The sequence below is a fragment of the Scyliorhinus torazame genome, chromosome 9, assembly GCF_047496885.1.
Source record: "Scyliorhinus torazame isolate Kashiwa2021f chromosome 9, sScyTor2.1, whole genome shotgun sequence".
In the NCBI taxonomy this organism is placed as follows: Eukaryota; Metazoa; Chordata; class Chondrichthyes; order Carcharhiniformes; family Scyliorhinidae; genus Scyliorhinus; species Scyliorhinus torazame.
The window spans coordinates 149,840,316-149,864,733 of NC_092715.1; the positions used below are offsets into that span (position 1 = coordinate 149,840,316).

Genomic DNA, 24,418 nt, shown 5'->3' on the forward strand with positions numbered 1-24,418 from the left:
CCTATCCCGCGGCACATGTGCCAACGCACAAATTAACCGCCTCCAAACCCTCCACGAGGACCTCTGCCACCCGGGGGTCACTCGGTTTTTCCACTTCATCAAGCCCCGCAATCTCCCATACTCTTTAGAGGAGGTCCGTACAGTCACAAGGGACTGCCACATCTGCGAGGAATGCAAACCGCATTTTTTCAGGCCAGATGGAGCGCACCTGATTAAGGCTTCCCGCCCCTTTGAACGCCTCAGTCTCGATTTCAAAGGGCCCCTCCCCTCCACCGACCGCAACGCATATTTTCTTAATGTGGTGGACGAATACTCCCGCTTCCCTTTTGCCATTCCCTGCTCTGACATGACCGCGGCCACAGTCATTAAAGCCCTGAACAGCATCTTCACACTGTTCGGTTACCCCGCATACGTCCACAGCGACAGGGGGTCCTCTTTCATGAGTGACGAGCTGCGCCAGTTCCTGCTCAGTAAGGGCATAGCCTCAAGCAGGACGACCAGCTACAACCCCCGGGGGAACGGGCAAGTAGAGAGGGAGAACGGCACGGTCTGGAAGGCCGTCCTACTGGCCCTACGGTCCAGGGACCTCCCAGTTTCACGGTGGCAGGAGGTCCTCCCGGACGCTCTCCACTCCATCCGGTCGTTATTATGTACGAGCACTAATCAAACGCCTCATGAGCGTCTTCTTGTCTTCCCTCGGAGGTCCTCCTCTGGAACGTCGCTGCCGATCTGGCTGGCGGCCCCAGGACCCATCTTGCTCCGAAAGCATGTGCGGGCACATAAGGCGGACCCGTTGGTCGAAAGGGTTCGCCTCCTCCACGCGAACCCGCAGTATGCTTACGTGGAGTACCCCGACGGCCGACAGGACACGGTCTCCCTGCGGGATCTGGTGCCCGCCGGCAACACACACCCCCCCCCGACACCATTCGCCCCCCCCCCCCTCCTGCCACCGCCGCACCCCGCGACCACCCCCTTCCCAGGAGGATCGGTTCCCCTCCCCTCAGGCCCGACCAAGAATAAAGCCCAAGCTGAAACCGTAAGGCTCCTGGAGACGACAACACCGATACAAGCACCACCACCGGGACCGAGGCGATCGACACGGACGACCAGACCGCCCGACCGACGCGTGGCGTCGATCTAAACCAAAATATGGACTTTTCACAAGAACATTTTGCTTTTCTCTCTATACCCTCTGTAAATAGTTGAAACAGGACAAAATTGTACAATACTGTATTGCCATGTGAATGTTTTTTTTCCTCCCAGGACCAGCCCTGTAAACCCTTACCACCATACGAAGCATCACCCCGTCGGGTTCATTTTTGACAAGGGGTGAATGTGGTAGTATGTATTGGGGGTCATGTGGGACTGGAAGCCCTAATGTCATTGGCTGACAGATCCCGGGTCCTGGTTAGCCGTTGACCTCTAGCTCCGCCCTGAAGACGGAGTATAAGAAGCCGGAGTCCTCCCCCGCAGGCCAGTCTACTATTGAGCTGTGGGGGAACAGACACGCTTAATAAGGCCTCATCGACTTCACTCTATTCGTCTCACGGAGTCTTTGTGCGCTACACACACCTCATGACAAAACTCATGATCGCAGTGGCTTTTGCTTATGGGACCATGCATCTGGATCTGTTTGTCTATCTCCTGCCATTTGTTTATCCTAGCATCTCAGTTCTCTCCTTCAACCCTCAGTTCTCTCCTTCAACCCTCAGTTCTCTCCTTCAACCCCCATGCTTCCCTACTTAGGCTATATTCCTTTTTTTGTTTAAATATAAATTTAGAGTACTCAATTCTATTTTTTCCAATTAAAGGGCAATTTAGCGTGGCCAATTCACTTACCCTGCACATCTTTTTGGATTGTGGGGATGAGACCCACACAGACACGGGGAGAATGTGCAAACTTCACAAGAACAGTTGCACGGAGCCGGGATCGAGCCCAGATCCTCGGTGCTGTGAGGCAGCAGTGTTAGCCACTGCGCCACCGTGCTGCCCATACTTAAACTATATTCCTATCTGCAATTTTGTGTCCAAATAGATGTTACACTTCCGTATGTTAAGCAATGATATCTGTCATTGTTTTGCATATTTACGTACTCTATTAATGCTTTTTGACAGTTTTTACCCATTTTGTATGGAAAAGTTTTATTTATTCATCAGCAAACCACCTTGAGATGTTTTATATTGATAAAGGTGTTATGTAAATCCAAGTACTATTATCATCATCGTCAAACCAGTTCACAATTTTGAATATTTTACAAACTTAACTGTTTTGCTGCACATAGCAGTTAGTTTCAAAAATTGCAGAGCATCAAAAGGATCAAAACTGCTTTGGACAACAGGAAGAGCCAATGTGAATTGGCTTTATAAAACTGAAGTGAACACGGCAGTGAAATTAACCATTGTACAGTGTGCGCAGTAATCACCAAACCACCAATGGCTTCCACAGTGGGTAAATGGAGCTCTCTGTGTCCTCTGCTAAATTTTGTCAGGGGACAGTCTTCAGTGATGAGTCATTGAATGGGGTGCACCACAACTGCAGTCCTAGTTCCCTGCAAGGCCGCATTTGTGTTGGTTTTCTGAACAAAGGCCAACACTGCTCAACAGTGCGGAAACGGTTGAGGAGTGCCCGAGAGTGGTAAGGGATGTTGAAGCTGAGTGGGTGGACTATGAGGAAGCGTTTTTTAATGGTGATCTATTGTTTGCATTCCTGCTGCCATAGGCTCCTGTTGTTATTTATTAGCACAGTGGTCTTGACCATACAGGCTGGCATGATGGGTGGCGAGCAGCAAGTAGGTTGATCAGCTCCTTGTGTGGACCCAAACCTGGACCTATGTAAACCTTCTCCAGGAGCTTTCTTGTTTCAATCACCCTCCTTATGTGCCTCTGTTTCTTAAGGTAAGGATCTTAAATGCCTTCTTAACCACTTTCTCAACCTGCCCTCCCACTTTCAATGGATTTTCTTTGAGGAGTATAATTGCACTCGAGCAGAATCATGTTCCTGTTAAGGTTATTGGACTTCCACCTTTGACACTTTCCTTGGGCTGAGTGTGAAACATTTGGTGAGATTTTCCTGGAAATTGGCAAAGGCTAACAGCAGGCAGGAAATATAGCATTGAGCCTGCTGACAACAATGGTGGATTTTCCAAATGTATAATGCGGCATTTAGTGCAGAAAATTTTCTGCAATGGATTCATGCTGTATTGTTGGCAGGACATTCTCTGATTTGCCCACCCCACCATCACCTCACTGCTTCTATCAATGGGCCACCACACTTAAGGCCATCCTAGTGCATACCAGCCACATTTCGTAAGTTGCCAGGATATGATGCCCTGCAAGAAATCACCCCAGTTTTCGGATGCCTCCCTGGAGAGACTAAATGGGTAGCGCTGGACCCTGAGGAACCAACCCTGCAAGCTTTGTGGACTCTGAAACACAAAGGTGGACTTTCAATAAAACATAGTGCTGTAGCGCAGGTTGTTTTTTGGGGGGGGGGGGGGGGATGTATACGGAGCAGCGACTGTTGTGGTGGGAACACCAATCAGACCCCTAGTAGCTCCAGATATGCTGAAAGGCTCACCTTCTGGTTGCACTCATGTGTGAAGGCCTTCAAAATCCCACAGAGGTCACCTGTGGAGCATTGGAAGGAGTAAAAATTGAGGACCGATGTAACTTTCAGCAACACTGGCAGTGGATGCCCTCCAAATCCTGCAGAATGTGGCAGATATGATCAACCGGTTCCCTGAACATAAAGTCTTATGCAACACTCGTTCTCTGACATCTGCAGGTATGTTACGTGTTGCCTGTACACCCTGGGTATATCAAGGTGCCTCCAGGCGACAGCTCTCGAGTTCATCCTCTTCATGCACTGCAGGCCCTGCCACCCCTATCTTTTCATGGTTCTGCTCCTGCCTTTGGTAGGCCTGATGCGTCCATTGACATCGTTGTCTTCTTCTCTCCTGTCAATGAGCGAGAGGAATGACAGCAAGATCACCAGACTCCACATTTTGTGTGTCCTCCTCACTACGGTATCAAGGATGTGGCGATGCCGGCGCTGGATTGTGGTGGGCACAGTAAGAAACCTCACAACACCAGGTTAAAGTCAAACAAGTTTATTTGAAATCACAGGTCATTGAAATCCAAGGGATTCCAAGGATCTTCGGGAAAACATTCTCCAAGGCGGCTTCCAAGACACACAACAATGCAGAATCAATGCAAACATTTTACAGTATCAAAGAGAGAGACTTCATGGTTAGCATTTGTCTCGTAAGGACCTCTTTTTGCCATTGCATCATCTGCAGCTGCCTCATGATGCCCAGTCCTTACTTTGTCCTAAGCTTCATTCCGAGGTCTTGTGTCCTAAGCTTCATTCCTGGTCTATGGGGAGCATTTGTCAATATTCATCTCGGCACACATCGTGTAGTCGTTTCAGTGATTCTTCGCCGTGAGTCCAAAGGAAAAAAATGTCTTTGGTGTATCTGGCGTATAACATTCTTCGCAGCCTTCAATACTTCATCAATGAAGATGAACATCTTGCCAAGATCATCCCCACACCCCCACTACTTGCCTCAAACAACCGCGCAACCTCAAACACAACATTGTTTGCAGCAAACTACCCAGCCTTCAGAACAGCAACCACAACACCACACAACCCTGCCATGGAAATCTCTGCAAGACGTGCCAGATCATCAACATGGGTACCACCATTACACGTGAGAACACCACCCACCAGGTACGTGGTACATACTAGTGCAATTGGGCCAACGTTGTCTACCTCATACGCTGCAGGAAAGGATGTCCCGAAGCGTGGTAAATGCAGACGCTGCGACACCGGATGAACGGACATCGCGTGACAATTGCCAGGCAGGATTGTTCCCTTCCAGTCCGGGAACACTTCCACAGTCAAGGGCATTCCGCCTCTGATCTTCGGGTAAGCGTTCTCCAAGGCAGCCTTCAACGCAGAATTGCTGAGCAGAAACTTATAGCCAAGTTCCACACACATGAGTACGGCCTCAACCGGGACCTTGGATTCATGCCGCATTACATTCACCCCCCACCATCTGGCCTGGGCTCGCGAACTCCTACCAACTGTCCTGGCTTGAGACAATTCACACATCTTGAACCTGTGATTATCCCTCTCTCCAGTTATTCCGTCTGGACGTGTAAAGACTTAATTACCTGCAAAGACTCTCATTCAAAGTATCATCTTGCATCTTTGACTTTGTCTATATATATATATATATATATATATAGATATATATGTATATATGTTTCTTCATTCACCTGAGGAAGGAGCTGTGCTCCGAAAGCTAGTGATTCAAAACAAACCTGTTCAACTTTAACCTGGTGTTGCAAGACTTCTTACTGTGCTCACCCCAGTCCAACGCCGGCATCTCCACATCATGCATAATGATAGTGAACCCAGAAATCGAGCCAAAACTTTTAATGTTGTTTTTGGCTTTATTATCGTTTTTGACTGACTGAACATATCAACGCTACATGTATTTCATTTGGCTTGAAATATCCAAAGAAGTTGCCCAAAGTTATAAATTTCCTGAAGTCTACAAACAATCACTGGATTTAGTGGCTCTGTATTGGTGGGTTTCCATTTGAGAATTCCACCAGAGAGCTGCCATGCATGATTACTTTGGTGTAGGCTGAATGTGCCCTTTCTGGTAGCCCTGCATCTTTTCTTCTCTTTTGGTGCTTATCCCATTCTTTGCTGAAAGCCACAATTGAGTCTGCCTCCACCAGGCCGTGTATTTCAGATACTAGCCACTTGCTGCACTTAAAAGTTTTTCCTCAAGCCATCATTGCTTCTTTTCATCTTAAATCAGTGTCTTCTGGTTCTCAACCCTATTGCCAATGGAAACTGTTTCTGTTTACTCTACCTAGACTCCTCATAATTTTGAATACATCTATCAAACTGTTCTCAACTTTCTTTAAGGAGAGCAGCCTAGCTTCTCCAAACTCTCCACCTAAATGAAGCCCCACATCCCTGGAACTATTCTCATAAATCTTTTCTGCACTAACTCTGAAACTTTGCATCGCTCCTGAAGTGCAGTGCCCAGAATTGAACATGCTACTCCAACTGAAACTGAGGCTAAACCAATATTTTATTTTGGTTCACCATAATGCCCTTGCATTGAGCTTTCTATAAACCTAGGAATCTGGTATGAGTAAACCTCTATCTCCCTATCATTTATAGTTCACATATGCTAGATTACCCATACCCATCCAAGATGGCACACAAGTTAACTGAAAAATGACAAACTGATAGTTGTATAAGACCCAAATAGTGATTACACCAATCAGCAAGTTACACAATAGTACTCTTATCTCAGCCCAATTATGTCTATACTGCAAGATTACCATTATGTTCCAAGTGGGTACATATGTTTATATTGTCCAATCATTGCTAACACTACATTGTCCAATTCATACCAAGACACTCATGCATCATAGCATTTGACTACAGATGGTAAATCCCACCCACTTCTCCGACATGCTTGCTGTTCAAATTTCTTTTAATCCCTCCACAAGCCAAAATATTTATTTAGTTAATAATAATAATAATCGCTTATTGTCACAAGTAGGCTTCAATGAAGTTACTGTGAAAAGCCAAAATTCCATTCATGGGTGGAGTCTTTTGGGTTTTAAATTGATATGAAATTGACAGATAGCTCATCTTTCAGATAGAAACTTGCTTCAGTTCATTCGAAGAAGGAATGTTTATATCTGTAATATTAATAATAAATACACATTCAGGCGGATTCTCTGTTCCTGCGATTAAGTGTGGACTCCGGGACATAGTGGATTAGTGGAGTTCTACGACAGCAAAACTGGCGCTGCAACTGGACCAATTTAATGACCATTAAGGGGCGAGAACCAGCGCAAAGTGGAACACGATTGATTCCAACCAGAAAGGGTGCCTGATTCGCCGGGTTCAGGATTGACACTCAGGAGGCTGACAAGCTGCTGCCACATATACAGACTTCACTCCCCACACACACCATTCCCGCCAACAAGATGGCAGCAAGACATGCAGCCACGGGATTCACCGATGCGGAACTGGAGATCCTGCTGGACACCGTGGAAGAGAGGCGGGAAACCTGTATCCCGAGGTAGAAAGGAGGCTGCCAGCCGCTGCCATTCGCCAGGCCTGGGACAAGTGGCAGAGGTGGTCAGCTCCGTGGGCATCACCGTCCAGACTGGCCAGCAGTGCTGGAAAAAACTGCATGGCCTCCTCCGTGTGGCCAGGGTGAGTACTTAGCATGCGCCCCTGGCGCCACCCTCCAGGAAGGTGGCCCAACCCCGACCCGCACCACATGCCGGCATCCATACCAGCCACCATGGTTGAGTGACCTCGCCTCTGAAGCCATCAGCCACTCACCGCCTGGGCTGCATGTGTCGGACTGTCTAACACTGTGTGTTCTTTGGTTTCCCCCCACTTCCTGCAGGAGAAAGGTGCACATAACTGTTGAGAGCGGGAGAAGACGGGAAGCGGATTGGCAGACCTGTGGCCCCTCACCGCAGCAGAACAGAGGGCACTGCATATGGTCGGAGACCCCAAAGAAAGGGCAGTCTTCGGGATGGAGGTTGGCATCGGGCGAGGAAGTGAGACCCCGCTGAGTTGTGGTTCCCCATGGCACGAGTGTCCCCCCCTAACCACCTTCATCACCACCACCACCTGCGCCCCCACCACCACCCACATGGCTCACACTCCCACCCTTCCCCCATCATATGAAATCATGCGTTTTGTCTTGTGTCTTGCAGGAGCTGCTAGTGATGGGGCAGGCCCTTCTGGTGTCTCCCGCCCTCAACTTCAACCACAATCTGAACCCTGTGTGTTGACCAGCAACGAGGACCAGACCGACTCAAACGGGAGCCCTCGACCCACACTTCGCAACACCTCGGAAATCAAGTCCGAGGATGACACTGACTTCCCGTCATTGCTGCCTCCAGCATCCAAAGACACTCACTTTGTTTGGGCACTTTAGTGAAGAGGCTCCTGGGACACTATCTGGTACACACCACACACATGCTCCGGTACAGCAGGTGGAGATTGGAACTCCCGAGCGATGGTCGGAGAGCAGGCCAACCCCAAAGACTAGCTGCTGTCCAGAGGGGTTCTGGCTTATTGAATGGACAGTCCCATCAATTGTGGAGATGCAATCACAGAGCTAGGGACTACATGAGGGGTTGTCGGCGACCATCCAACTCCTGCAAGTGCAATTGGAGGAGTCCAACCACATGCAGGAGCAGTAGGTGTTGCCGAACATGCGGGCCACCCAGGCTAACACTGCATAGGTGCCGTCTGCGGTGGAGGCCTTTGGGGCGAACGTTTTGGCCATGGGTCAGGATGTCCAAGGCCTAGGGAAATCTGTGCAGGCGGTGGCTGAGGTCCAGGACAGTGCTGCCCTCTCACAGGCAGCCATGTCCCAGAGCCACCTGGACATTGCAGTGGTGCTCCTGAGAGTGGCCCACTCAGCGGGCCATGGCTGAGAGCGGCGGCGGTATTGCCCAGGTGCTGGCCAACATGGCACAGACCCAGAGAGAGGTGGCCCAGTCCCAGAGTGGGATGGTGCAGTCACGGGCTGATGTGGCACAGACCAAGAAGGTGGTGGCACAGTCACAGCATGATGTGGCGCAGTCTCAGATGGAAGTGGTCCACTGCCTGTGCTCCATGGCCTCGAGCATGCAGACCCTGGTCGAGACGAGGGCGGGACTCCAGGACTGGCAGCGGCAGGTGGCGAGGGAGCCTCGGGGTCCCGTGGAGCAGCCCGGGAGTCACTGGCACCCCGAGGGAGGAGGACATGATGGGGCCCAGGCCGGTGACTTCCACAGGGGAGGTGCAGGAATACCGCAGCGCCTCAGACTCTTCATCCCCCGATCCCTCCCGTCTCTGGCACATCACATGGGCAATGGGCAGAACAAGACTGCACCACGCCACCTGGGACAAACAAGCCCATCCAGACCCGGCCGCCCCAGAAGACGGCCGCCAGCGGAACCCAGGTCACAGGGTGGGAATCACAGCAGGCAGCATCCAATCTTGATGTTCCATCTGGGATCTGCCTAGACGTAGCATTAAGGCCTGTAAGGCCAGAAAAGTAGATACTATAATAGTACTTCAAGCAGTATGGTATAGTCGACACCATAGTAGTGAGGAAATGGTGGAATAGTGGTATTGTCACTGGACTAGTAATCCAGAGACCCAGGATAATGATGTGAGAACCCGTGTTCGAAACCCACCATGGCAGGTGATGGAACTTAAACTCAATAAAAATAACTGGAATTAAAAGCCTAATGATGACCATGAATCCATTATCGATTGTAAAAACCCATCTGGATCACGAATGTCCTTTAGGGAAGAAAATCTGCCATCCTTACCTGGTCTAGCATACATGTGATTTCAGACACACAGCAATGTGGTTGACTCTTAAGTGCCTTCTGAAATGGCCTAGCCAAGCCACTCGGTTGTATTCAACCACTACGAAAACACAAAAAAGGAATCAAACGGATGAACCACCTGGCATCGAACCAGGCAACCCAGCCCTGCAAAGCCCTCCTTACTTTATCATAGACAAAGAATTTATAGTGCAGTAGGACACCATTTGGCCCATCGAGTCCGCACTGACCCTTGGAAAGCGCACCCCACACCTCCGCCCTATCCCCGTAACCCGGTAACCCCACCTAAACCTTTTGGACACTAGAAGGCAATTTAGTGTCGCCAATCCACCTAACATGCACATCTTTGGAAACAAGAGCACCCGAAGGAAACCCCCGCAGACACTGGGAGAACATGCAGACGCCGCACAGACAGTGACCCAAGCGGAATCGAACCTGGGACCCTGGAGCTGTGAAGCAACTGTGCTAGCCACCGCGCTACTGTGCCGCCCATACTTCCTTCTGAGGCTTGTGCCGAGAGTTGTCTCACAGATTAGTTAAGCAATAGCCTAACATAGTCACACTCACAGAATCATACCTTACAGACAATGTCCCAGACACCACTATCACCATTCCTGCAGAGGTGGATGCACAGTGATATACAGTCGGGAGGGAGTTTTCCTGGGAGTCCTCAACATCGACTTTGGACTCCATGAAGTCTCATGGCTTCAGGTTAAACATGGGCAAGGGAACCTCCAGATGATTACCACGTACCGTCTACCATCAGCTGATGAATCTGTACTCCTCCATGTTGAACACCACTTGGAGGAAGCACAGAGGGAGGCAAGGGTGAATAATATGCTCTGGGTGGGGAATTTCATTGTCCATCACCACAGACCGAGCTGGCTGGGTCCTAAAGGACATAGCTCCTAGACCGAGACTGCAGCAGGTGGTGAGGGAACCAACAAGAGGTAAAAGCATACTTGGTCTCATCCTCACCAATCTGCCTGCTGCAGATCCACCTATCCAAGACCCATATCGGTAGAAGTGATCACCGCACAGTCCCATCTTCCCATTGAAGATACCGTCCATCGTGTTGTGTGGCACTACCACTGTGCTAAATGGGATAGACTGTGAACACATCTAGCAACTCCAGACTGGGCATCCCTGAGGCATTGTGAGCCATCAGCAGAAGCTGAATTGTACTCAACACAATCTGCGCCCTCCTGGCCCGGAATATCCCCCCTTCTACCATTACCACCAAGCTAGGTGATCAACCCTAGTTCAATGGAGAGTGCAGGAGAGCATGCCAGGAGCAACATCAGGCATACCGAAAAATGAGGTGTCGACTTGGTGAAGCTACTACACCGGACTACTTGTGTGCCAAACAGCATAAGCAGCAAGTAAGACAGAGCTAAGCAATTCCACAATGAATGCATCAGATCTAAGCTCTGTAGTCCTGTCAAATCCTGAGAGTTCACATGAGGAAGGAGCCGTGCTCCAAAAGCTACTATTTGAAACAAACCTGTTGTAAGACTTCTTACTGTGCTCACCCCAGTCCAACGTCGGCATCTCCACATCCTGTCACATCCTGTCAAATCCAGCTGTGAATGATGGTGGAAAATTAAAACAACTCACTGGAGGAGGAGGCCCGGCAAATATCCTCATACTCAATGATGGAGTAGCCCAGCACCTATATGCAAAAAGCAAGGCTGAGGTATTCGCAACAATCTTCAGTCAGAAGTGCTGGTTGGCTGATCCATCTGCATCTCCTCCGGAGGTCCCCAGCATCACAGATGTCAGTCTTCAGCCAATACGATTCACGCCATGTGATATCAAGAAACTGCTGAAGGCACTGGATACTGCAAAGGCTACGGGCCCTGACAATATCCTGGCAATTGTACTGAGGACTTGTGCTCCAGAGCTTGCTGCACCCCTAACTAAGCTGTTTCAGTACAGCTACAAACACTGGCATCTACTCGGCAATGTGCAAAATTGCTCAGTTGTGTCCTGTATATAAGAATCAAGACAAATCCAACCCAGCCAATTGGCCAGCCAATTACCACTGTATCAGTCTACTCTCCATCATCAGCAAAGTGACGGAACGAGTCATCAACAGTGCTATCAAGCGGTACTTACTCAGCAATAACCTCCTCATGGATGCTCAGTTTGGTTCCGCCAGGGTCACTCAGCTCCTGGCCTCATTACAGCCTTGATTCAAACATGGACAAAAGAGCTGAATGCCAGAGGCGAGGTGAGACTGACTGTCCTTGACATCAAGGCAGCATTTGACCAAGTATGGCATCAAGGAGCCCTAGCTAAACTGGAATCAATGGCATTCAGGAAGAAAACTCTCCGCTGGTTGGAGTCATACCTGGCACAAAGGAAGATGGTTGTGGTGATTTGAGGTTAATCATTTCAGCTCCACGACATCACTGTAGGAGTTCCTCAGGGTAGTATCCTATGCCAAATCATCATCAGCTGCTTCATCAATGACCTCCCTTCTATCGTAAGGTCAGAAGTGGCGATGTTTGTGGATGACTGCACAATGTTCAGCATCATTCACGACTCCTCCGATAATGAAGCAGTCCATGTCCAAATGCAGCAAGACCTGGACAATATCCAGACTTGGGCTGACAAGTGGCAAGTTTCATTGCCTGGCACTTGAGTGGCATGAATGACTATCTCCTACAAAAGAGGATCTAACCACCGCTCCTTGACATTCAATGACATTGCTGTCACTGAATCCGCCACAATCGACATCCTGGGGGTTACCATTGACCAGAAACTTAACTGGACTTGCCACCTTAATATTGTGGCTACCAAGGCAGGTCAGAGGCTAGGAGTCCTACTGCGAATACATCCTGACCCCCCCCCCCCCCCCCCCCCCCCCCCCAACGTCTGTCCAACATCTACAAGGCACAAGTCAGGAGTGTAATGAATACACTCCACTTGCCTGGATGAGTGCAGCTCCAACAACACTCGAGACGCTCGACAGCATCCAGGAAAAACCAGTCCGCATGATTGCTCCCCCTTCTACAAACATTCAAATCCTCGACGAATAGTGGCAGCTGTGTGTACCATCTACAAGATGCACTGTAGTGACTCACCAAGCTTCCTTAGAAAGCACCTTCAAACCCATGACCACTACCACCTAGAAGGACAAGGGCAGCAGATACCTGGGAACCCCATCACCTGGAGGTTCCCCTCCAAGTCACTCAGCACGCTGACTTGGAAATATATCGCCATTCCTTCACTGTCGCTGGGGCAACATCCTGGAACCCCCTCCCTAACAGCACAGTGGGTGTACCTGCATCACAATAATGCAGCTCGGCACCACTTTCTGAAGGGCATCTAGGGATGGTCAATAAATTCTGGCCTAACCAGCGACCCCCACTTCCCATAAATGAATATTTTTAAAAATGTACACCAAGTAGTACAAAAAACAAGAACAAAGAAAAGCACAGCACATGCCCTTCGGCCCTCCAAGCCTGCGCTGACCATGCTGTCCGTTTCAACTAAAATCTTGTACAATTCCGTGGTCCGTATCATAGAATTTCCAGTGCAGAAGGAGGCCATTCGGCCCATCGAATCTGCACCGGCTCTTGGAAAGAGTACCGTACCCAAGCCCACACCTCCACCCTATCCCCATAACCCAGTAACCCCACCCAACACTAAGGGCAATTTTGGACACTAAGGGCAATTTAGCATTGCCAATCCACCTAACCTGCACATCTTTGGACTGTGGGAGGAAACCGGAGCACCCGGAGGAAACCCACGCAGACACGGGGAGAACGTGCAGACTCCGCACAGACAATGACCCAAGCCCGGAATCGAACCTGGGACCGTGGAGCTGTGAAGCAATTGTGCTAACCACCATGCTACTGTGCTGCCCAGTATCCCTCTACTCCCATCCTATTCATGTATTTGTCAAGATGCCGCTTAAACGTCACTGTCGTCCCTGCTTTCACCACAATCTCCGGCAGCGAGTTCCAGGCACCCACTACCCTCGGTGTAAAAATCTCATACATCTCCTCTAAACCTTGCCCCTCGCACCTTAAACCTATGCCCCTTAGTAATTGACCCCTCTACCCTGGGAAAAAGTCTCTGACTATCCACTCTGTCTGTGCCCCTCATAATTTTGTAGACCTCTATCAGGTCGCCCCTCAACGTCCTTCATTCCTGTGAGAACAAACCAAGTTTATTCAACCTCTCCTCATAGCTAATGCCCTCCATACCAGGCAACATCCTGGTAAATCTCTTCTGCACCTTCTCTAAAGCCTCCAAATCCTTCTGGTAGTGTGGTGACTAGAATTGAACACTACTCCCAAGTGTGGCCTAACTAAGGTTCTATACAGCTGCAACATGACTTGTCAATTTTTACACTTAATGCCTCGGTCAATGAAGACAAGCATGCCGTATGCCTTCTTGACTACCTTCTCCACCTGTGTTGCCGCTTTCAGTGACCTGTGGACCTGTACACCAAGATCTGTCTGACTGTCAATACTCTTGAGGGTTCTACAATTCACTGTATATTCCCTACCTGTATTAGACCTTCCAAAATGCATTACCTCACATTTGTCCGGATTAAACTCCATCTGCCATCTTGCCGCCCAAGTCTCTAAGCGATCTAAATCCTGCTGTATCCTCTGACAGTCCTCATTGCTATCCGCAATTCCACCAACCTTTGTGTCATCCGCAAACTTACTGATTAGACCAGTTACATTTTCCTACAAATCATTTATTTATACTACAAACAGCAAAGGTCCCAGCACTGATCCCTGCGGAGCACCACTAGTCACAGACCTCCAATTAGAAAAGCACCCTTCCATTGCTACTCTCTGCCTTCTATGACCTAGCCAGTTCTGTATCCATCTTGCCAGGTCACCCCTGATCCCGTGTGACTTCACCTTTTGTACCAGTCTACCATGAGGGACCTTGTCAAAGGCCTTACTGAAGTCCATAAAGACAACATCTAGTGCCCTACCTGCATCAATCATCTTTGTGACCTCCTCGACAAACTCTATCAAGTTAGTGAGACACGACCTCTCCTTCACAAAACCTCACGTGCTGCCTCTCGCTAATACCACCACTTGCTTCCAAATGGGAGTAGATCCTGTCTCGAAGAATTCTCTACGGTAATTTTCCTACCACTGACATAAGGCTCACCGGCCTGTAGTTCCCTGGATTATACTTGCTACCCTTCTTAAACAAAGAAACAACATTGGCTATTCTCCAGTCCTCAGGGACATCACCTGAAGACAGTGTGGATCCAAAGATTTCTGTCAAGGCCTCAGCAATTTACTTTCTTGCCTCCTTCTGTATTCTCGGGTAGATCCCATCAGGCCCTGGGAACTTACCCACCTTAATATTTTTCAAGTTGCCCAACACCTCATCTTTTTGGATCTCAATGTGACCCAGGCTATCTACACACCCTTCCCCAGACTCAACATCCACCAATTCCTTCTCTTTGGTGAATACTGATGCAAAGTATTCATTTAGTACCTCGTCCATTTCCTCTGGCTCCACATATAGATTCCCTCGCCTGTCCTTCAGTGGGCCAACCCTTTCCCTGGCTACCCTTTTACTTTTTATGCATGTGTAAAAAGCCTTGGGATTTTATTTAACCCTATTTGCCAATGATTTTTCGTGACCCCTTTTAGCCCTCTTGGATCCTTGCTTAAGTTCCTTCCTACTTTCCTTAAATTCCGCACAGGCTTCGTCTGTTCCCAGCCTTCTAGCCCTGACAAATGCCTCCTTTTCCCTTTTGACGAGACCTACAATATCTCTCGTTATCCATGGTTCCCGAAATTTTCCATATTTATCCTTCTTCCTCACAGGAATATGCCGGTCCTGAATTCCTTTCAGCTGACATTTCAAAGTCTCCCAGATGTTGGATGTTGATTTACCCTCAAACATCCGCCCTCAATCTATGTTCTTCAGTTCCCGCCTAATATTGTTATAATTAGCCTCCCCCCAATTTAGCACATTCACCCTCGGACGAATCTTATACTTGTCCACCAGCACTTTAAAACTTATTGTATTGTGGTCACTGTTCTCGAAATGCTCCCCTACTGAAACTTCTACCACCTGGCTGGGCTCATTCACCAATACCAGCCCCTTCCCTAGTTGGGCTATCTACATATTGTTTTAAGAAGCCCTCCTGGATTCTCCTTTCAAACTCTGCCCCGTCCAAGCCCCTAGCACTAAGTGAGTCCCAGTCAATATTGGGGAAGTTCAAGTCTCCCATCACAACAACCCTGTTGTTTTTACTTGTTTCCAAAATCTGTCTACCTATCTGCTCCTCTATCTCCCGCTGGCTGTTGGGAGGCGTGTAGTAGACCCCCAACATTGTGACTGCACCCTTCTTATTCTTGATCTCTACCCATATAGCCTTGCTGCCCTCTGATGTGTCCTCCCGCAGTACAGCTGTGATATTCTCCCTAACCAGTAGTGCAACTCCTCCACCTCTTTTGCATCCCCCTCTATCCCGCCTGAAACATCTAAATCCTGGAATATTTAGCTGCCAATCCTGTCCTTCCCTCAACCAGGTGTCTGTAATGGCAACAACATCATAGTTCCAAGTATTAATCCAAGCTCTAAGTTCATCTGCCTTACCTGTTATACTTCTTGCATTAAAACAAATGCATTTCAGGCCACCAGTCCCGCTGTTTTCAGCAACATCTCCCTGTCTGCTCTTCCTCCGAGCAGGTGGCCCTATTTCCTGGTTCTCCCTCAATTTTTTCACCTTCTGACCTATTGCTCCGGTACCCACACCCTCTGCCATACTAGTTTAAACCCTCCCGTACTTCTTACATCGGGCAGGGTATACAAAAGTGTGAGAACAGGGACAAAACGGCTTCTTCTTCGCTGTTATCAAACGCCTGAATGACCCTCTTATGGACTGAACTGATCTCTTCACACACCTTCTCTCCTGAGTAGTCCTAAACTCCATATGCTCACCCGATGTCTATGCATATTTATTTACATTGTGTATTTATGAATGTCCTACGTTTTTTAATGTATGGTACGATCTGTGCACAAAGTTACAACCTGCCTCAGTACTCTGTCAGAAAGGTGTGAGGAGTGGGCTGGTCTGTGCTGGCTGCAGGAGGGGCATGGGGCCTGCTCCACTATTCATTATGATCATGGCTGATCATTAATTCAATACCCTGGATCCAATGATCCCTGTTAGCCCCAAGAGCTATATCTGATTCCTACTTGAAAGTACACAACGCAGGGCAGCACGGTGCTGCAGTGGTTAGCACTGCAGTCTCACAACGCCAAGATCCCAGGTTCAATCCCGGCTCTCGGTCACTGTCCGTGTGGAGTTTGCTCGTTCTCCCCAGTTTGCGTGGGTTTCAACCCCACAACAAAAAGATGTGCAAGGTAGGTGGATTGGACACACTAAATTACCACTTAATTGAAAAAAATGAATTGGGTGCTCTAAATTTATTTTTTTTAAAAAGAAATTACACAATGTTTTGACCTAGAGCGTCCTGTGCGCGTGGGCGCAGGCGCACGTGTGGTAACCCGTGCCTGCCCGGGCCCCACGTCCTGCCCATCTTCGCCCTCCACCGCTTCCTCTCCATCGGACGAACACTGGTGTTCATCCTTGTCCTCCTGTACATCACCCTTCTGCTGCACTATGTTATGCAGGATGCAGCAGGCCACTACGATGTGAGAGACCCTCCAGTGCTCTACTGGAGGACCACTCCAGAGCAGTTCAGGCACCTAAACTGCATCTTCAAGATGCCGAAGCACCGCTCGATGACGCCCCTGGTCGCGGCATGGGTGTCGTTGTAGCGGGCCTCCCTGTCGGTCTGCGGTCCTCCAGATCGACATCATCAGCCACAACCACAATAGATAACCCCTGCCACCCAGGAGCTGCGGCTTGAAGACACCGGTACCGTTGAGTGTGCCAGGATGAAGGCGTTATGCACAGGCGCAGATGTGCATGATGCTCAACTGAAGGTCACATACCAGCTTACACGTTCATCTGCAGGTACCCATAGGGCAACATGCATCCCGTTGATCACCCTCTGGACCCAGGGCATCTCAGCGATGGCTTGGTGGTCTCGGTCCACATTGAAATGGATGCGTTGTGCCAACTGATATAGGGCCTCCATGACGACTGCATGCACGTGTGCACAAACTCTGTGAAATTCCAACAGCTTCCTCCTCGGCGCCTGTAAAGACCCCATGGCGTAAACGCTCAGCGCAAATGTCACCTTGATGGCCACCGTTGACCGGCGCTGCCCATGCCAGCAGTAAGCTCCGTGGCCCCTGTCTGGCACCCGCCTGTAGGGGCTACACCCCTTGGGTGGGCCGCGAGTTGCCCAGCTGGCGGGTGGTGGCCGGTTGAGGGAGACAGTGGTGACATGGCAGAGGGTGGGGTTCCGGGTGGGGGCTGGAGTGCGTAGGGTTGTGGGGGTGGGGGCACCCATATGGCCAAGCATCACTCCGCAGTACCACGGGCCAATGTGGGTGGTCAGTCGGGTGCGCAGTAAGATGGTTGCCTTGCAGGCCGAGGCAATGGCAGTCCGTGCCCGGATACCGCCCCAGTCTGGTGGGGGGTCACCCCGGCCCCACGACCCGACCCTTGGTCACCCCCAGCCCCCTCCAGCCAGCCCGGCCATGGACTTATAGCTCACGTTGGTGCCTCTGTGTGCCCTACCTCCTCTCTCTTTCTCCCACTTATCAGCCATGGCACCTGTTTCCTGTTTAAAAATACAAGTGAACTTTGCTGTTAGGAATCCCCCCCAGTTGAGGCAGAGCATTGCGTAGGCCCCGGAGAATACCAGGTCAGGCCTGGCAATGATATGCAAATGCTGTTTACTGTACGTGCGGAGTGGAATGCATTGACACCGCTGTTGAGGCGCTGGGGAATTGGAATTTGGCGTGAACCTGCCACTGGTCACTATTTCGGCACCAAGACTGATTCTCCACCTAATCAATCGCCTTTCCCGATTTAGGTGTCGGCCAACGGAGAATCCTGCCCATGATTTTTGGCGTGCGTTATAGAATATGTGTATACTGTTTAAAAATTCTCTATGCAAAATGCTCAACCAGACTTGTCTTCCACAGATTCAGATGATGAATTTTATGATGCTCAAAGCTCACCTGTTGATGAACCAGCATATCTGCTAGCCAAGGATAATTCCCCACAAAGAACCGAAAGTTTACGCCAGAAACAGTTGAGAAAGCAAGAAACTTTGAAAAATATCACTGACTTCCAAATGCAATTTGAAATAACAAAGGTAATTATTTTCCCTATTACCGAGTACCAAGAAATGCTTGTCACTTTGCTGATGCTAAGCTAAGTTACATTTTAGAAAAGCTTAATTTCAGTATACCCTCATTCAGCTCTCCAATTTATCTGTGCGGTTTTTAAAAAAAACTAAAGCATGATCTTTGGGATGGTGGCGTTTCCTGCCCCGTCACCTGAAGAGTCACCGAGAAACACATCCCAGCTGATCATGGTAGCTCCACAAGTGTTTAATGCTTGGAGCAATATTGATTGGCTAAATGAAGGATTTATTCCCCTTCGTTAGATGTAAGGCCACCTCAGAAATGCTGGTCCATCAGGTCGACTAGCATAATCCCAGCAACGGCAACTGTGGGCAGAACTATGACTAGAAGAAGTCCACAAATTATATATCCAGGAGCAGGTAAGTGCAGGGGTTCTCACGGGGTGAAAGTGGTAGGATCACCTTGCGTCTCGCCAGCCCCATGTATAATTGAGAGTGAGTTGCTGGTGGTGGGGGAGGGGGTGCACCTTGAGAATTCTACAGTCCCTGCTGCCTACAAACCCACCAGTGGGGAGCCCCGACTGTCTTAATTATGTGATGAACCTATTAATTACCCAGGCACATCTTTTTAATTCTGCATGTATGGGGAGCTGGGATATAATATAATCTTGTGAATATTGCTTTGCCAACTAAATCTTAAATTCACTTCGATTTTAAATAAATCCTATACTACTTAATAGTGTAATAGAGAAGTTTCTTGGAGTAGAAAAGGGAACAAAAAATGGGGTTATTTATTGCGACAAATGTAGAGCAGTCCTATATCTGTTATGAATTATTTCTATGTTGTAACAATTCATGTCAGGCCAGTGTACTGGATTGTTTGTCTTTAATGAAGGTCAATGGTGTTTCAGCTAACTTTTACTTTGGGTTTAAATAAATATGCAAATACTTGCTTGAAATGTGGGCTGCGATTTATTGGAAAAAGTTCCAAGTGTTCTATCAGGTTTGATTTCCTGGATGTTCCTGACGGCCGACCCAGCGAGACCGTGGCCCGTATTTAACAGCACTTAGTGCCGAACGTGGTCCCCCATGAGCTTCATGCTAGTACTGGCTGTCCAGCCAGCTGATTCGCCAAACTCGTGCCAGGCAGCTCCCCGCTAATGAGGGCGAGCTTCTTTTAAATGCTCCCTCCGAACCCACTCCCAGTCAGCACACAAGCATGGCACCACCCAGAGCAGCTCCACGCTTCCAGGATGCCGACCTGGCTAGGCTTCTGAACGTTGTGGAGGTGAGACAGGCCACCATGTTCCCCTGAGGAACCAGTTGCAGGGATGCCAATGCCACCTGGGAGGCAGTGGCAGCAGCTGTCAGTTCGAACAGCGTGACCAGAAGACCGCCATACAGTGCAGTAAGACGACCAACAACCGCCTTCCCCGACTGCATCCTCCCAATTGCCTCCTTCATCTCTTGCTCCCCCACCGGCCCCTCCAATCCTGCCCTGTTCTCTTCCCCCAACCTCTGGTAACCCTAACCCATCCATGAACTCTCTCATCTCTCGCTCCTCTCCCAGTGACTCCAACCTGTACAATTTCTTATCGGAATCTTCAAAAATCTTGTTGATCTGCACCGGGGCCAGGGCCACCACAAGCTTCCCCATCTTATCCTGAACCTGAAATATGTCCCTTGCCGCCACCTCCCACTGGAGCTGGCTGGCCAACATATGCCCTGCTTTCTCCCCATATTGACAGCCCCCCCGCCCCCTCATCCCCCTTCCCCCACCTCCCTTACTACTGCCTTCAAAGCTTCCCAAACCACTGACTATGAAACTTCCCCAGTGCAATTAAACTCCACATTTTCCTCAATCACCTTCCCAATCTTCTCACAGAAACTCCGGTCCACGAGCAGCCCCACGTCCATTATCCACCTGGGCCTCTGAGTCATCCCCTTCTCCAGAATCGCATCTACCCAATGTGGCGTATGTTTTGAAATCAATATCGCTGAATACATTGACCCCAGCCAATAACGCCTTCCACAACATTATGAAGTCTATTCCTGAGTACACTTCATGTACCAGGGAGAAAAACGAATACTCCCGCTCCCTCGGATGCAGGAGCCTCCACGGGTCCACTCCTCTGCCAAATATCGCCACCAAAGGGTCCAGGTCCACCTCCTTCTCCACTACCCTGGCTAAGACCGCGAACACTTCCATCCAGAATCTTCAAAATTTTTCGCAACTTCAAAACATGTCCGCCCACGCCTCTCACACTCATCTGCTACCCCCTAAAAGAACCCACTCATTCTCACCCGAGTCGTATTCACCCTATGCACCACCTTAAACTGTATCAGGTTCATCCTTGCACAAGAGGAGGTCCCGTTTACCCTACGCAGTGCCTCACTCCATACTCCCCAATCGATCTCCCTTCCCAATTCCACTTCTCATTTCTCCTGATCTTCACCACCCACTCGCCTCCCTGCTCTCCCAGCCACTTGTATATATCCCCAATTCTTTCCTCCCCTTCCACATCCAGAAACAGCAGTCAGTCCAGCATGGTGTATCCCAGCAACCTCGAGAACCTCCTCCAGACCTTTCGTGCAAAGTGCCTAACCTGCAAACAGCTGATCTCACTCCCCCTTGGCATCTCCAGCCTCTCCCTTAGCTCCACCAGACTGGCGAACCCTTCCTCAAAATACAAATCCTTCACCCTCCACCTCCTGTATACACTATGCAATCCACCCCCTTCTCAAACCCATGATTCACGCAAAGTGGCATGAGCACCGACATCCCTTCCATCCTAAAATGCCTCCTCAGCTGATTCCATATCTTCATCGTGGACTGCACCACCGGACTCCCTGAATATCTACTCGGAGCCATTGGCAACGCTGCCATCACCATAGCCCTCAAACTAGACTCCTTACAAGATTCCTCCTCCATCCGAACCCACTCTACCCCTTCTCCTTCCGACCACCGCCGCACCTTGTCCACATTCGCCGCCCAATAATAATGAAGCAAGTTCGGCAATACCAATCCCTCCTGCTGCCTCTTCCTCTGTAGCAGGGTCCGCCCACCCTCAGCACCTTCCCTGCCCATACAAAGTCTGAGATGATCGTGTCCACTTTCCAAAAAAAGGCCTTTGGTATAAAGACCGGGAGAGCCTGAAAGATAATCAAGAACCTCGGCAGAATACTCATTTTCACCACTTGGACCCTCCCTGCCAACGTGCAGTGTATCCCACCTCTTAAGATCCTCCCTCGCCTCCTCCAACAGCTTCGTTAAGTTCCACTTATGGAGCCCCGTCCATTCCCTCGCTACCTGAATCTCCAAGTACCTAAACCTATCCCTCGCTACCGTAAATGGCATCCCCCCTAAATTAGCCCGCTGTGCCAGCTCATTCACCGGGAATACCTCACTTTTCCCTATATTCAGCTTGTATCCCGAGAACCCTCCAAACCTCCCAACAGGCCCATAATCCTTCCCATACTCTCCAACGGATCCGCAACATACAGCAAGAGGTCATCGGTATAGAGCGACACCCGATGCTCCTTCAGTGCCCTCAAAGAACAAAGAAAAATTACAGCACAGTAACAGGCCCTTCGGCCATCCAAGCCTGCGCCGATCCAGATCACCTATCTAAAATTGTTGCCTATTTTCTAAGGATCTGTATCCCTCTGCTCCCTGCCCATTCATGTATCTGTCTAGATACATCTTAAATGACACTATCGTGCCCGCCTCTACCACCTCCACCGGCAATGCATTCCAGGCACCCACCACCCTCTGCATAAAGAACTTTCCACGCATATCTCCCCTAAACTTTTCCCCTCTCACATTGAACTCGTGACCCCTAGTAATTGAGTCCCCCACTCTGGGGAAAAAGCTTCTTGGTATCCACCCTGTCTTTACCTCTCATGATTTTGTAGACCTCAATGAGGTCCTCCCTCAACCTCCGTCTTTCTAATGAAAATAATCCTAATCTAATCAACCTCTCTTCATAGCTAGCACCCTCCATACCAGGCAACATCCTGGTGAACGTCCTCTGCACCCTCTTCAAAGCATCCACATCCTTTTGGTAATGTGGCGACCAGAACTGTACGCAGTATTCCAAATGTGGCCGAAACAAAGTCTTATACAACTGTAACATGACCTGCCAACTCTTGTACTCAATACCCCTTCCGATGAAGGACCGTATGCATTCTTGACCACTCTATCGACCTGCGCATCCACCTTCAGGGTACAATGGACCTGGACACCCAGGCCTCTCTGTACATCAATTTTCCCCAGGGCTTTTTCATTTACCGTATAGTTTGCTCTTGAATTGGATCTTCCAAAATGCATCACCTCGCATTTGCCCGGATTGAACTCCATCTGCCGTTTCTCTGCCCAACTCCAATCTATCTATATTCTGGTGTATTGTCTGACAGTCCCTTCACTATCTGCTACTCCACCAATCTTAGTGTCATCTGCAAACTTGCTAATCAAACCACCTATACCTTCCTCCAGATCATTTATGTATATCACAAACAACAGTGGTCCCAGCACGGATCCCTGTGGAACACCACTGGTCACAGTGCTCCATTTTGAGAAAGTCTCTTCCACTACTACTCTCTGTCTCCTGTTGCCCAGCCAGTTCTTTATCCATCTAGCTAGTACACCCTGGACCCCATGAGACTTCAATTTCTCCATTAGTCTACCATGGGGAACCTTATCAAATGCCTTACTGAAGTCCATGCATATGACATCTACAGCCCTTCCCTCATCAATCAACTTTGTCACATCCTCAAAGAATTCTGTTAAGTTGGTAAGATATGACCTTCCCTGCACAAAACCATGTTGTCTACCATCGATCAGCCCATTTTCTTCCAAATGGGAATAGATCCTATCCCTCAGTATCTTCTCCAGCAGCTTCCCTACCACTGACGTCAGGCTCACCGGTCTATAATTACCGGGATTATCCCTGCTACCCTTCTTAAACAAAGGGACAACATTAGCAATTCTCCAGTTGAAAATGAAATGAAATGAAATGAAAATCGCTTATTGTCACAAGTAGGCTTCAATGAAGTTACTGTCAAAAGCCCCTAGTTGCCACATTCCGACGCCTGTTCGGGGAGGCTGGAGCGGGAATTGAACCGTGCTGCTGGCCTGCTTTAAAAGCCAGTGATTTAGCCCAGTGTGCTAAACCAGCCCCTCTGGTACCTCACCCGTGTTCAAGGATGCTGCAAAGATATCTGTTACGGCCCCAGCTATTTCCTCTCTCACTTCCCTCAGTAACCTGGGATAGATCCCATCCGGACCTGGGGACTTGTCCATCTTAATGCCTTTTTGAATACCCAACACATCCTCCCTCCTTATGCCGACTTGACCGAGAGTAATCAAGCATCTATCCCTAACCTCAACATCCGTCATGTCGCTCTCCTTGGTGAATACCGATGCAAAGTACTCGTTAAGAATCTCACCCATTTTCTCTGACTCCACGCATAACTTTCCTCCTTTGTCCTTGAGTGGGCCAACCCTTTCTCTAGTTACCCTCTTGCTCCTTATATATGAATAAAAGGCTTTGGGATTTTCCTTAACCCTGTTTGCTAAAGATATTTCATGACCCCCTTTAGCCCTCTTGATTCCTCGTTTCAGATTGGTCCTACATTCGCGATATTCTTCCAAAGCTTCGTCTGTCTTCAGTCGCCTAGACCTTATGTATGCTTCCTTTTTCACCTTAGCTAGTCTCACAATTTCACCTGTCATCCATGGTTCCCTAATCTTGCCATTTCCATCCCTCATTTTCACAGGGACA

General features: G+C 49.2%; 1 protein-coding gene across 5 annotated transcripts in view; it reads left to right on the forward strand.

Annotated features, from left to right (window-relative positions):
• The window catches only part of vps13a (vacuolar protein sorting 13 homolog A), a 753,359-nt gene that overhangs the window by 218,231 nt on the left and 510,710 nt on the right, over positions 1 to 24,418 (forward strand). For all 5 annotated transcript variants that reach the window (XM_072516625.1, XM_072516626.1, XM_072516627.1 and 2 more), the window contains exon 25: positions 18,472 to 18,644. In XM_072516625.1, coding sequence (XP_072372726.1) covers positions 18,472 to 18,644 — 173 coding nt within the window. The remainder of the gene's footprint in view (positions 1 to 18,471; positions 18,645 to 24,418) is intronic.